This window comes from Crocodylus siamensis, chromosome 13, assembly GCF_052110815.1.
Source record: "Crocodylus siamensis isolate JL-2025a chromosome 13, ASM5211081v1, whole genome shotgun sequence".
Taxonomy (NCBI): domain Eukaryota; kingdom Metazoa; phylum Chordata; order Crocodylia; family Crocodylidae; genus Crocodylus; species Crocodylus siamensis.
Window position 1 is genome coordinate 35,888,432 of NC_143407.1, and position 13,290 is coordinate 35,901,721.

Consider the following 13,290-nt stretch of genomic DNA (forward strand, 5'->3'; position numbering starts at 1 on the left):
TCAGATCCAGCCAGCGAGATGCTTTCTGGAGAAGGAAGGGGACTGAAGTAGGGCTGAGTGGGCGCAAGCATGCCGGCATCCCCCACGACGTGAGCTCTGCTTGGTATTGGAGAGCAGCTAATAAACTTCTGCGAAGCTGGAGAAACTGCTACTGCAGGCTGCTCCGCTCCTCTCGACAGCTGGGAACGTGGAGCAGAGGGGCAGGGGCAGGGGCTGGGGCACAACTGCTGCAGTGGAAGCGCGAGGCTTCAGCAGCGGAGCCGTTCAGGAGGAGAGGGCAGCTTGCAGCACAACCGGAGCAGCCAGCAGCTGGGGCTCAGCGCGCCAGAGTCGGGGAAGGTCTCCGCTTGGGAAGCCTGTGGAAGGCAGAGCCCTACAAGTCAGGTACGGAGGAGGCCCGGCTGCCCCAGTCAACGGCGTCTGCATCGCGCAGGGCCAAGGGGGAGCCAGTGAGAGCAGGAACGTCAGGATCTGGGATTTTACTAGGCACCAACAGTCACCGTCGGAGGGGAGACGGAAGCAGCCGTCACCGGGGAAGAGACATCGAGAAGACCGGGAAGAACAGGGCAACGAAACACCCGCGGCTGCCGGAAGACAGGTCACCTGTCCAACACTGGTGTCGGCTCTGCCACCTGGCTCTCCTCGCTCCCCCTCCCAGGTATTTGCTAGGCAGCACCTTGCTCTCCCCCCACGGGAGAAGGGGCAGGCACCGGCGGCTCGCACGCTCCCACCCGCACTGCAGCTGTTCCCAGGCAGGAGTCACCGGGAGGTCACAAGTTACAGACTCAGCAGAGAGACTTTGTGGGCAGTGGAGAAGGCCTCGCCGCTGCCTGACCGAGGCACTGCAGGCCCATGCATGGGGACAGGAGTTGCTCAATCCTGAGCGTTTCCCTATGAAACACATGGACATTTGTCTGCTCCACGTTTGCCGGCAAGTCCCAGTGAGCGACTGCATTCCCCTCATTCCAGCCCCAGCCGGGCAGCTCTGCATTCCTCCGTAAAAACAGCACGTTCACCTCATACGACGGCTGCGCCAAGAAAATCAGGCTGACCACAGAAGGGCACATTCATCACCCAATGGCATCTGGGATCATGCCGGAGGGACAGGCAGGAAACTCCAGTGGAGCTGGAAAGGCACCTCAGGCCTGGCCCTGTGAGCAGCACTGTACCCCCTGCCCCCCCAGCAGTCCAGGGGAGCAGCGGGTGTGCTGCGAAGGGAGCAACATCCCTCCTCGCCTCACCTCCGCCTTCAGCCTCCTCCAGATCTGCACAGCCCACGGTCCAGGCGTGATGCTGGAGCCGGAGGAGACCTGGTTATAGCCCTGCCACATTGCTGTGTGTCCTTTGGGCAAGTCACTTCATCTCATCCCCAACAAGCTGCACAGCTCTCCCCCTAGCCAGGCTGCCCAGAGAAGGCCCAGGGCTGACCGGGTCTTGTAGACAACCCGGGTGTCAGGCTCAGCACATTCAGACCTCACTGGATTTGCAGGTGAGTTCAGGCTGCAACACACCAATGAGCTGAGATCTCGGTATCAAGCAGCACCTGGAAAGCCCGTGTGGACACCCCAAGAGGGTGATAACCAGGCGGCTCCTGCTCGCACGCTGCCAGGGAGTCAGCTGCACACGGGGAGGCTGGACGCTGCCTTCACGACTCCCAGCCCGACACTGGCTCCAGGCACAGCTCACGCCTCACCTGGACACCATGGCCCCCCCCAGACAAACACCACCAAGCTGCACATCTGGATGTGCTGGGGAGTGGCTGAAGCAAATGCACCAGCACAGGCACCTCCAAGCACCCTCCTGTCCCTGGGGAGACGTACCCAGGGCTCAGAACCAGCCTCTCCACCCTGTGCGGGGCAGTGCCCCCTCCCTCCCTCCCTCCTCTCAAAATCACAAGCTCTCACTGCTTCTCCCCACTGGTACAAAGGGAAAGAGCCTTTTGTTGCCCTGCTCGCAACGCAGCTATTTTCACTTGGGCCTTCCCTACCCCCCGGGATGCTTGGAGGGACAACGCGTGAAGCCAGGGCGGGGATGTGGCGAGGAGAGGCAGCGCCTCGCTTTCCGAAGGGCTGTAATTTAACGCTGCCCAGCAGAACCTGACACGCCACGGTCTTGCAGCTCCCTGGGTAATCACATCCCATCTGCAAGGGAGATAGGCTTGCAGGATCTAGGGCAGCAGCAAGCTGTAAAGCAAGCCCCCTGCACACCTGCTAGCTTGTATTTTATAGCCCTCTGAGTCACTCTCACTCACACACACAGAGACCTAAGCACCTAGATGCGTCTTTTAGCTCTCTCCACTCAAATCAGTGATGAGAGTCATTTCTGACACTTCCCGGGTCCAAGGCAGAGCTGGCCTGCCATCTTCTGTAGGCAGGAGCAGTAGGACAAGCAGCCCCCGGCGGCAAGCGTGGGACAGAAGCTTAGATGAAAAAGGGGGGGGACCCGGACTCAGTCCAACTGTCATGCTCCAGGAAAGGGGGTGCAGTCCCTCCGCCTTCCCGGCTGACCAGCATTTCATCAAAGCGCAGTGGGAGAGAACGGGATCTCTCTGCATAAAACCGAATGGGACCCCGGCTGGATTCGCAGGCAGAACTCAGCCCCTGCTCCTGGCTCTGCCGGAGTAGTGAGCCCAGAAAGGCATATCCAGGAGGGCTAGGGAACAGCAGGCAGAAGAGGGGACTGAAGTCACGAAGCCAGAAATGAGAGAACACATCTCTTCAGACCAGCGGGGCTGGATCTTCTGGCCGTTTCATCTGGGTGGGTACGGTGCGCCCCACCGCTTCCGCGCTGGCTGCGAGTGGACGCATTCAGGTAAACCCAAATAAAGCCCGAGGTGGCTCTGTTTGTATTTACATTTTTTGCCGGGTTTCTTGAATGCCACCGGGAGCCGACAGGAGACCGAAACAACAAGAGACCTGATCATCTTGCAGCTTTTCCACTAGGCAGGAACTGAAAGAGTTGGAGAAGACAAGCCCTTGTGTTGTTACAGCCCTGTAAACGGCCCCCGAGGCCCTCGAAAGGCCTGCGAGAACACACGCCAACGCTGTCCCTCACAATCCCGGTGTTTGCACTTGCTCAGAACAGGCCACGTGCAGATTTGCTCTCCTCAGACAGAGGCGCAAGGCAGGGCTGCTAGACATCTCAGGCCTCGACACAGTTATACTTGAGAAGCCAATGACCCCAGAGAGCAGACATGGGGCTCTGACCAGGACGTGGGGCAGGATGATAAAACTGCCTCATTTGCAGAACAGGTTTCTGCACACCAGTGTTCGACGAGGAGGATCGTAGTGGCACAGCCCTCCGGAGCCCTCTCACGAGCAGTGAGGAGAAAATGGAGGAGTCACAGAGGTAACAATGAGCAGGAAGCAGTGGCTCAGCAAGGATGTCAGAGAGAGGGCAACTGCAACCACGGAGAACAGAGAAATCTGGGGAAGAAAGAGCCGCACCGCTTACCTCTTACTAAGCGCCAGGCACGGTCCTGGAGACATAACGCGTGGCTAAAGGGGTCTGCCTTGGGTGCGTACACACAGCTCCCGGGGGCACAAGAGGTTTATTGTGACCCTGTGCTGCTGCGTGGGTGCAACAAGGCCCTAACGTACTTGAGAGTCAGGCCAGGCACCCTGGGCTCCCCGAGCACAGGGAGGTGAGGAGTCACATCGCTAGAGCAAGCCAGGGAGCCGTGTCCTTCCCTGGGCCCTCCTTGCTCCAGGGCCTTCTGCAAGAGGCTAAGAGGAAGGCTTGGGGCAGAGGGGACCAGAGGGTCTTGTCAAACCGTGACCTGAGCTTCGCTTTAGGGCCATCAGGGAAACGTCTACATTTGCCTTTGCTCCACGGCATCCTGTGACTGGCCCTGGCAGCCCTGTGCCCTCGCTGGCATTTTCCTTTTCCCTGTACTTGCAAGTTGTCATTACCCTACGTCCCTTCAGATGCCTCTTGCCCACACCAGTCGCTCCTTTTCATCTCCCCAGTCCTGTAATCACAGGGAGAAAACATGAGTAAGCACAGAAACTTCTTGCCTGCCAGTGGCCGCATTTATCGTGCCCCTCCACACGTCCAGCAGGCCACAGCTCGATGCTGCCCTTTGATGTAAATCGCTGTGGTAACCAAACAGCACTGGAAGCCGCCTGGAGCACGTACGGCGAGGGGAGCGTGCTGGGAGCCTGCACGCTCCCCCGAGCAGCCAAAGCCTGCAGAATCCTGGATCCAACGCACCCGGAAAGACGGAAGCAAAGTCCTGGGCTACATAGCACATGCACACACGTTTGGCTAAACCATGTCCCTAACAAAAACCAGATGCCACTGCCCTCGAGTCCTGCGAGAACGCCAGCCCGAGCTGGCAGCACGTCCAACAGCAAAAAAAGAGCAGCGTTTGAACCTCCATGAAAAGCAAAATGGATTTGATCGACAATGAGGTATGAAGCATCCCAGCTCCAAAGGCCTCCATGTTTCCAAGAAGAACGAGCCCATCTACTTGCAGGCTGTAGGAGCGTTAGCTGGAGAAGAGCCGTGCAACAGCTCAGCCTACAGCATCACACTGTGCTTTGCTGTTTTCTTTAAAGGAGAGCAGAGATTTTACTCCCCGAAGGGGTGGGACCGCCATACCTTGGATGCCATACAGCCGATTGAGGCGCGATCTTCGGGCTTCATCGGAGTAGGGGACGGCCAGCCAGGGCATCTCGCTGAAGTACTGCTTGAAAGAGTCCTCTGACCTGGCAAAGGAACATGGCAAAGCAGGGGTCACACCAAAGTCTCCCCCTTTTGGGCACCTAATCTTTTTCCCATGTAACGCTTCACCTGGGAGAGACGCAAGTTGCCCCAAGCACACGCCTCGCTCTTCCCTCGGAAGCGGACCCCGTCACCAGAGGAAACAGGCCCCTCCACCTGGGAGAGCACCTTGCTCCCATCCATGCAATGCCTGTGCCGCTCCCAGAGAAGAAAGGGGGGGACTTGCAGCAGGTTTCACCCACAAGGTGCCTGCTACAGGACTTGGAGTCCAACAGGCTGCAGCTTTGGGACCTTCCCCTGATACTTGTGTTTCTTCTTCCACAGAAGTAAACAGACAGAGGGTGAAGCCTGATGGCTCCTGCCCTGCCCCCTCAGTCATCCCCACGATGCACATTGTGCTACCAGTCTGATCTGCGCCTCCTGCCCCCCCAGCGCAGCCAAACCCAGCACTCTTCACCACAACCAGCCCCGACTGCAAACAGGCGGGACAGAGATGCACCTTACAGACTAACCCATCAGAGCTGTACAAGCTGATTGCAAGAGACTGGTTACCTGTCTGCGCTAACGAAGACTATCTCGAATTTCTGACCCGCCTCCTTGATTTTCCGGTAAGACTCCACCAGGACCCTGGTGAGGCTTCGACAGGGCGGGCACTGGGGAAAGAAGCAACACAGCAATGGGAACAAGAGGGACGCAGCTCGTCACAGTCAAGGAGCCTCACCTGTTCCTAGGCTTCCCCCCCTGAGCTGGCACACGGTGCAAGCAATTCACAGGTCCTGCCTTTCCTTGAGACCACTTTGCGAGCTGGGCCTGCCGGCCAGGGCGGACAGAGTCCACATCTCCCTAGTGCAGGCCCCAGCCCCTGGGAAGCCAAAGCTGACTCCCCAGACGCCTATGGAAGCGGACACAAGCAGGAGCATTGCTTCTACAGGGGACAAATCCCTAGCAATCGAGACTGAGACCATGCACAAAGCTGAAGCCTGCCCCAAACGTGTCTCACTGCTCTGTACAATGGAGGGGGGTCAGGTACTCACCCAGTGTGCTGAGAAATAGACCCCAACATGAGAGCCCTCCAGGGTGGCGCTATCCACTGACTGGCCATTGTTTCTGAGCAGAGGCCCCGCCACGACTTCGCTGAAGGGCTTTGGCCCCCAGGGGAATTCCAGACCTAAGGGAATCGGGGACCAGCATGGGGAGAGGGCAGAAAACAGTCAGATGCAGGTCTAGCATTGAAAACACCCAAGGACTTTCCCAAGAAAAGCATCCGGCCCTCCTCCAGCTTCTAACGGGGGCAATCACATCACAAGTGATTTCTGAATCCATCGGCAGTGAGGTCTTTCCACATAAAGTTTGCCGCGCCCGAGATGCAGGACACGGCCCTCCAGGAGAGGAGAGGCCAGCGGAAAGGCTTGCTCTGAATGGAAAGACGCCCCCACAAGAAGCCTGTTAGAGATAAATCAGGTCTGCCCCAAAATTCAGGGAGTCAAGTGTGCCCAGGGGGCGTCCTCAGGGAGCTCTGCCCTCAGGCTGCAGCCATCCTGGGCTGCTTATCCATTCTGCTTCCCGAGTTTACACTGACAGAGAAGCAGTCGGGGCAGCCCACACTGTTCATGCCCGTCTCAGTCCCTCCACCGGTGAAGCACTTTGGCGTTTCATTTTATGTAACTCTGTCCTCACTGGTATTTGGGAAGAGAAGTCGTGTTTCTTTCAAACAAAGAAACCCAAAGCTCTCTCTCACAGGAAGAACGCTGGGGATTTCATGCTGGGAATAACATGGCATTTGCATTTGCTAGGTCTCACCACCCCCTTGTTTTTTTGCTTCAAGGCATCCAATGGAGCAAGAGCCAAAATACAAGCCGACTCTTGGCCGGTGCTCTGCTGCGCTGCACTCCACGTCTTACCTTCTGGGTCATCTCGGATTACCAAGAGGCCATTTCTGCACACAACCTTCCCGGTGGCGGCATCTATAAATATCAGCGAGGGAATGTTGGAGACTCTGTATTTGTTCCACAGTTTTAGCTGTAAAAGAGACAGGAGAGGGGACAAAAAAACCAGGAGTCACTAAGCTGCTCACACAAATGCTTTGAGCAGCAGCACATTCAGGCTGAGGACCCAAGCTCGAGGCAGGAGCTACAGCTCGCACCTATAATCCCTGAGGGAGACCGAGGTGCACAAGCTGCGCGCTACCTGCACCACGTGGCAGGGGCACGGGTCTAGAAGCGTACTTGGCTTCCTACCCAGCCCTGCCACGGACTTTGTACGAGACCTTGGGCAAGCTGCATGGCTCTCAGTGCTTCTCTTTCCCTGCATGTGAAGAAGGGATAATATTTATCCACCTCTCCACTGTCTTGAGACCTCTGGGCAGACAGCACAGCCAACGCAATCAACCACCACTGCTCTGAAGGAGTCCGCGAGGCTGACCCAGCTGCTTCTCCCCTCCCAGCTCCACATTCATTAAAGCCAACTCCAGTCCACACCCAAGGCGCGTTCTTGCCGCCAACAAGGCTGACAAGCGGCCGCACGACAACAGGACACTGTCCAGACCCCGGTGCGTTCCCCACCTCGATCCCTGCTCTCCGTCTCCCGGCACTGCAAAGCCAGATGCAAGGCAAATTACTGAAGCCTGCTGGAGTCAGGCCTTCCTAGCTTGCTAGTTCACAGCGTGCGCTTCTGACGCAGGAAACAAAACCGCGCTGGAATGCAAGGGAGCTAGAGGAAGAGAGAGAGCTGCTGGCAAGGCATAGCCTGCAGGTGTACATGGAGCTTGGGAAGCCGGTTCCCTAACCTCCCATGGGCTCTTGTGACCACTCCAGCGCACCTTTGAGAGCGACTGAAAACCAGGACTGGCCGTGGCCAGACGATCTCTCTCAGACCTTTGTGCACGTAAATATTCCACTCAAAGCAGTTTGCTGACTTCTTCCCAAGGCGCTCCACGCTAAAACAGCCCCATGATGAATTATCGACCTCTCAGATGCAATCAAATCAGAGCACAGAACCAGAGAGGGCAGAGCGGAGGGAAGGAAATGAATCATTAGCTTCCCACAACGTCAAATATTAATGGGCTGCAACCCTCCCCAGCTCCACAGGCATTTATGACGTTCATTTGGGTCAGGGGAGAAGGAAACAAATCAGCATCATGAGAATTGCAGGAGGGAACATCAGTGGGAACAGAACTTGGAAATCCTCGACTTGTTATTCTGCAATACAAATATTACGATGCAGAGGAGGATTCAAAGCACGTGGTGCTCCTTCTTATTCCAGCTTGCCTTATGCATCTTCTTGTTTAATATCAGGGTTATTTGTATCAGACTGTACTATTTTATAGTAGAGCAGCATGCAAATGGCTCAAGTGAGATGGACCTCACTGTGCCAAGCACTAGATGCGAATAAAACAATCCCAGCCCTGTCTGCGTTCTGTGGACAAAATACGAAGGGTGTGGGAAAGGGGGCGGCGGGAAGCAATGTTCAGGCAGGGAGAAACCAGAGATGCTTCCCACACTTCTAGCTCTGGGAATCACTGCAAAGGCATTCAGGGGTTTATGGGAGAGTCTCCAGATTTCTCTTCTGGAAGCCATTCATTTGCAAAATGTTTTATGATGCTTAACAAGGCTGTCAACATTTAGCCTACCTGCAATCTGGTGATCAAAGTCCTCATGGTCTCAGATATCTAGGAATGGAGAAACTGGGCCACAAAGAGGCTTCTCTTGGACGCGTGCAGGCATTAGGGACCACAGACATACAACGCCTCGTGCCCCGTGCTGGCACCGGTACCCTAACAGCTAGACGGGACCCCTTGGGCCAAGCTGTCACTAACACTGAATGGTCTGGGCTATCAAAGCCATTGCTAAATGCAAACGAGCCATGTGGAACTGAGTCGCGTTCCAAGCACAGAGACCAAATCCAACTCCGCGAGCTCGAGGCGCGGGGAGAGGATCTTGATGGGGCTGCTGACAACAAGGAGGCTCCAGATAGTAACTGTGGAGTACCCGTAAAGACCTGCTCACATTTTACTCCTGTTTGCCAAATCTCTGGCGTGAAAGCAGCTCCCTCCGAGCTCTGAAGTACGTTCCAGCTGCCTCCCTTCCGGGAGAGGGGCCGCTCAGCCATTGCAAGCGTGCGCAGCTCGAGGGTCAAGCGCACCTATGGCAGCTGTACAAACAATCCCCTGGACGACTGCCGAACCAGGCAAGGTGTTGCTGCTCGCAGCGGACTGAGCTGGCCACCAGGCCAGGACTCGTGGAAATCGAACACGGGTTACTTCACAGAGTGCTGGGCATTAAGTGCAGTCACTGGAGCAGGCTTAATCGCGCATAAATCTTGGCAAAGATCAGAGATCAGTTTAAAAATCACAGGGCTTCGTGTTGGATGCCAGAACAGCATGGATATCAGCTCTTGACATAAAACCATCCATCAGTCCCGGGGTTGTGCCCAGCCCCTTGCCGGCCTCAAAGCTAAGCAGTGCTTCACACTGGTAGCAGACCCCAAGCGAGCGAGCGGAAAACGTTTTCCCAGTGTTGTTTATCTGCCCGCTGCCACAATCTGAAAGGCCGGACCGTGCAGGCTTGTAAAGAGCTCTAGGACGATCACGCTCAAAAATAAATCCCTCAACGAAAGGCTCTTCCTACAGACTATCAGGTGTGTTAGCATTTAGAGCCACAGCCGAACAAGCAAGATGACTGCATTTAAGAGCGCTGAAAGGCACTATAATTTCAACCTGGCTACAGAAGGCTTGAATTGCAAATTAGCAGTCTCGAAACCCTAACCATATTAATTTTGATGTCTGCATCAGAAAGTACATGAACGCACTATTTAAAGTCAAAGCAATCTGGTCTGACGATTCTCCTGCGCTTTGGGAAAGCTGATTGGAAATGAAAAACGCATGCACTGAAGGACGATTGCCAAGATTTACCCCCATTCCCATGGTAATGGCCTCCTTCAATCAGGTTCAGCTTTCCAAAGCATATCAGACACTTCTAAAGAGAAAGTCTAATGGCTCCTTTTACTATAGGTCTGACCTGAAAGTACGTAACCTTGATGGGAAACCAGGTTTGATCATTCTTTGCTGTTTTGTTTCCCTAACTCAACTTCCCTCTGATTTGCCACGTGAGGAGCAAGGCGGATTCTCTTCCGTTTCTTACAAAGAAGAACGTTTTTGATGAGAGTAGAAAACTAAAAGTGGCGTCAGTACCTGCTACGCAGCCTCAGAGTTTGCCCTTACAACTTCCTAAAACCTTAAACAGTCTTTTGGTGGCTGAAAGCTCCACTAAAATCACAGGCAAATATCTGGAAATACAAAAGGGGGCCAAAGAGATGCCATCAGCACTTAGACTTTACTGGCAGCAACGGGCACTGCTAGGACTGAATGGGATCAGCACGTGACACTCAACAGCAGCATAAAGTGATGCACTTCCCTTCACCTGACTCCTCGCACGGAGCAGGCCTGGGCCTTTCATCCAGGGATTCCTTGGGGCTAAGTTAGCACCTTGTGGGGTTTTTCAATAAAATCTTTAAACCAAACTCAAAAGTCATTAAAGGATGGAATAATCCAGCAGACTCCTGGGTAAGTTGCTCCGACAGCTCCTGAGCCTCGCGGTGAATGACTGGCATCTTAATTTGTGCAGCAAGTAGAGCAGAAGGAAATCACGAGGTGGTAGGTATCAGTCGGCCACGCGCTCTCTCAGTGCTGCCCAGCCACAGACCCTTACACGTCACATTAAAAGGGATAACAGCTGCAACGTGATTTGGGCTGGGGAAATTAGTTACGGCCTACGTGGCTACAGGCAAGTCGCTGACATGGCTTGCGACTATGGGAGACAGCCAGCCCTGAGGCTGTACAAGGTAATGGTACTGAGCTCAGCAAGGTCCCGGGCGCTGCCCGGCATCTCAATAAGACTGGCAAACCAGCCAGGGGAGACTCAAATTACTTTCAAGTGTCACCCCTGCTGCTCCAGCTGGCATGGAAAGCTGGAGCATCTGGTATTCAGGATCTGAGCCGGAGAGAAAAGGCACCACTATACAGACAGCTGGCTGAATAACCACCAGACAAATGCCTGCACACACCTCTGAAAGGACTATTGTGTGAGGTGTGGTGCACAGAAAGCAAAATGTGAGCTCCTGGGAAACCACAGGAAGATTAGAGGATGCTATGTACACCACCGGAGAATGCTGCCTCAGCAACTTTGACAAAAAGCTGTTCTCCCGTCTGGAAGGAGGATGACACAGGAAAAACCCCGCGCTTGGAGAATTTGATCATGCATTTAAAGAGGGGATCTCTGCTCCGCTTCCCAACAGCTGGAGCAAATCTGTGGGATCAAGCCAAAGCTAACACAGATGTGGAATTCATCCACAGGCTCTTCGCTCTGAAATCAGCTGATCCTCTTGGACTGCTCCTCACTCCCCACTCGCGCTGCGCTCCTGGTAAGTCAAATATTGCCCGCGATGCGGGAAGCCAGCTGGAACAGGAGCTGGGGAAGCGTGCTCCTTTCCAGGTGTACCAAATACGGACCGACATGGGATGACCAGCTCATCCAGAAATAGATCTGGCACCTTATACAGGTGCTTAGGAAACCCGGAGTGGAGAAACTGGAGTCGCCAGGTCCTTTCATAATCTCACCTGGATCAAAGTCATCAACCAGCCAGAGGTGAATCAGGACCCCAGGGTGCCAATTCCTGGTCCCATTATTCACACTCAACTCTTTGGCCCAGCGTGTTAGAGTGCCACGTGCTCCATTACTCATCTTCGGGAGGGTGACTGGAGGCCCACAGACAAGAGACCTGACAGCACTGCAAAAGGTCATTCTTGGCCGCTTTGCTGCTGCAGACACTGATCCTTTGCTCACTTTCTTTCTTCCATCCCAGCAACTTGGAAATGCATCAACACTTGGGAGAACTTTGAAAACCACCCTAGAAGAAAGTCTTTGCAATAACAAACCTCTCTGTTTGGATGCACCGAACAGCTGGGACAGGCTCTTCTCCATTGGGCTACAAAGCGACTGAGCTCCTTGGATGCACTCTCCAGGGAAGATCGAATTTGCTTCCCCAGTGCATGCTGACGGGGAAGGGAACCCCTCCGCTAGCAGCTGCTGCCTGCTATTTTTGGTTGTGCTGACTGATTTATCGGCCCTGGACATACTGACTCGCTAGCAAAGCCTAGCCTGGAGTGTGACTAGCCCTGGCAAAGAGTCCAGCTGCTTGCACGGTGCGTGTGAGGAAACCCAGAACTGGCATGTCTTCCCCCACACACTTGGCTACCTGCTGGCCCCTAGGAAGGGTGGTCTCCTTAGCAGTTACATTTCTCCACTGTTATGTAACCTGGACGAGGCTGCGATAGGTGCCATGCCTGCCTTTATCCAAGTCAGATGAAGACTTTTCAAGACATTCACTGCTGAAACGAGCTATGAGAGCAATAATGACCATGCGTCTCCTCTGACCCTGGGAAACCTTGGCAAACCAAGTTAATTTAAAACCTCAAAGGCATATCCGACAACAGGGATGAGAACATGTTCCCAACATGGAGGGCTGCTGCTTTCCATTAAATGAAACGCAATGCAACATTTCCTCCAAATTCACCCTTGGAGCCTGTGTTGCCAGAGGCTCATGAATTCCCTCTGAAGGACCTTGAAAAGGTCCTGCTTTCCCTCACCCCAACCACAATGCACACATCAGGGCCCCTGGGTTTGAAGTCCTTTTGGTGGAAAGGTCAGTCTTTTGGCCAAAGTTTCTCATCAGCAGGCAAATTCATTTGGCGCTCGGAGAACATGGGGGACGGAAAGAAACCTGCAAGAGCCGCTCAGGTGCAACGGGGTCTGTGAATGAAAACAGCTTCAGCCCAACGTTTTCTGCCCACGAGGCTAATTCTGCCGAGGACTCAAAGGCCCCAGACTGGGAGGTGCTTCTGCAGATTCCCCGACGATGCCTTTGGGAATTTGTGCTGGGATCACGATGGAAAGTTTTCGCCTGGGTTGTACCCTCCCCTCGGGGAGCCTGCAACGGAAGCCCGGCGCCGGGCCGAGAGAGGAAGCGAAGCTGTCCGGCGCGCTCTTTGGACGACTTCAGCAGTGATCGAAAGGTAAAGCCGGCATTGCCGGCCTGTTTTGCTACAAGACCAGAAGCAAAGGGGTGGGAGCCCCCCAGACCTCACATAACATGGGTCTGCTTGGAGAGAGACGCCGGAGGGTGGGAGCCACGGAAAGGGGGGGGTTGCAAACCACAATACAGCGAGCACAGTACTAGGACACTTAACCAACCCCAGGCTCTCTCCTTCCTCTCCCCTCCATATGCAGATGCTATTTGGATGTGCATCAAGCAGGCAGGTCATTTTTCTCTCCCGTGGAAGGCAGACAGACATGAGCTCAACTCTTGCTGGTCTCTCATTACAAAGCCATCAGCTGAAATACGAAGAAGGGATCCTGGCTCTGCAGTTGGTCCAATAAAAGATGGCATGCTAAGAAATCCTTGCCTCTTGTACCATTCCTGGACCACCGTGGCTACCACATCCCTAACGCTACCACAGGAAGGCACCTGTAGGTCTCGCTCTGCTGGAATCAGTGACGACTTCCAGGGGAT

General features: G+C 54.6%; 1 protein-coding gene across 5 annotated transcripts in view; it reads right to left on the reverse strand.

Moving 5' to 3' along the window:
• Positions 1-13,290, reverse strand: part of NXN (nucleoredoxin) — a 69,488-nt gene that overhangs the window by 8,001 nt on the left and 48,197 nt on the right. For all 5 annotated transcript variants that reach the window (XM_090026424.1, XM_090026420.1, XM_090026421.1 and 2 more), the window contains exons 2-5: positions 6,627-6,744; positions 5,760-5,893; positions 5,278-5,378; positions 4,603-4,709 (exon numbers count right to left, since the gene is read on the reverse strand). In XM_090026424.1, the coding sequence (XP_089882550.1) occupies positions 4,603-4,709; positions 5,278-5,378; positions 5,760-5,893; positions 6,627-6,744 (460 nt within the window). The remainder of the gene's footprint in view (positions 1-4,602; positions 4,710-5,277; positions 5,379-5,759; positions 5,894-6,626; positions 6,745-13,290) is intronic.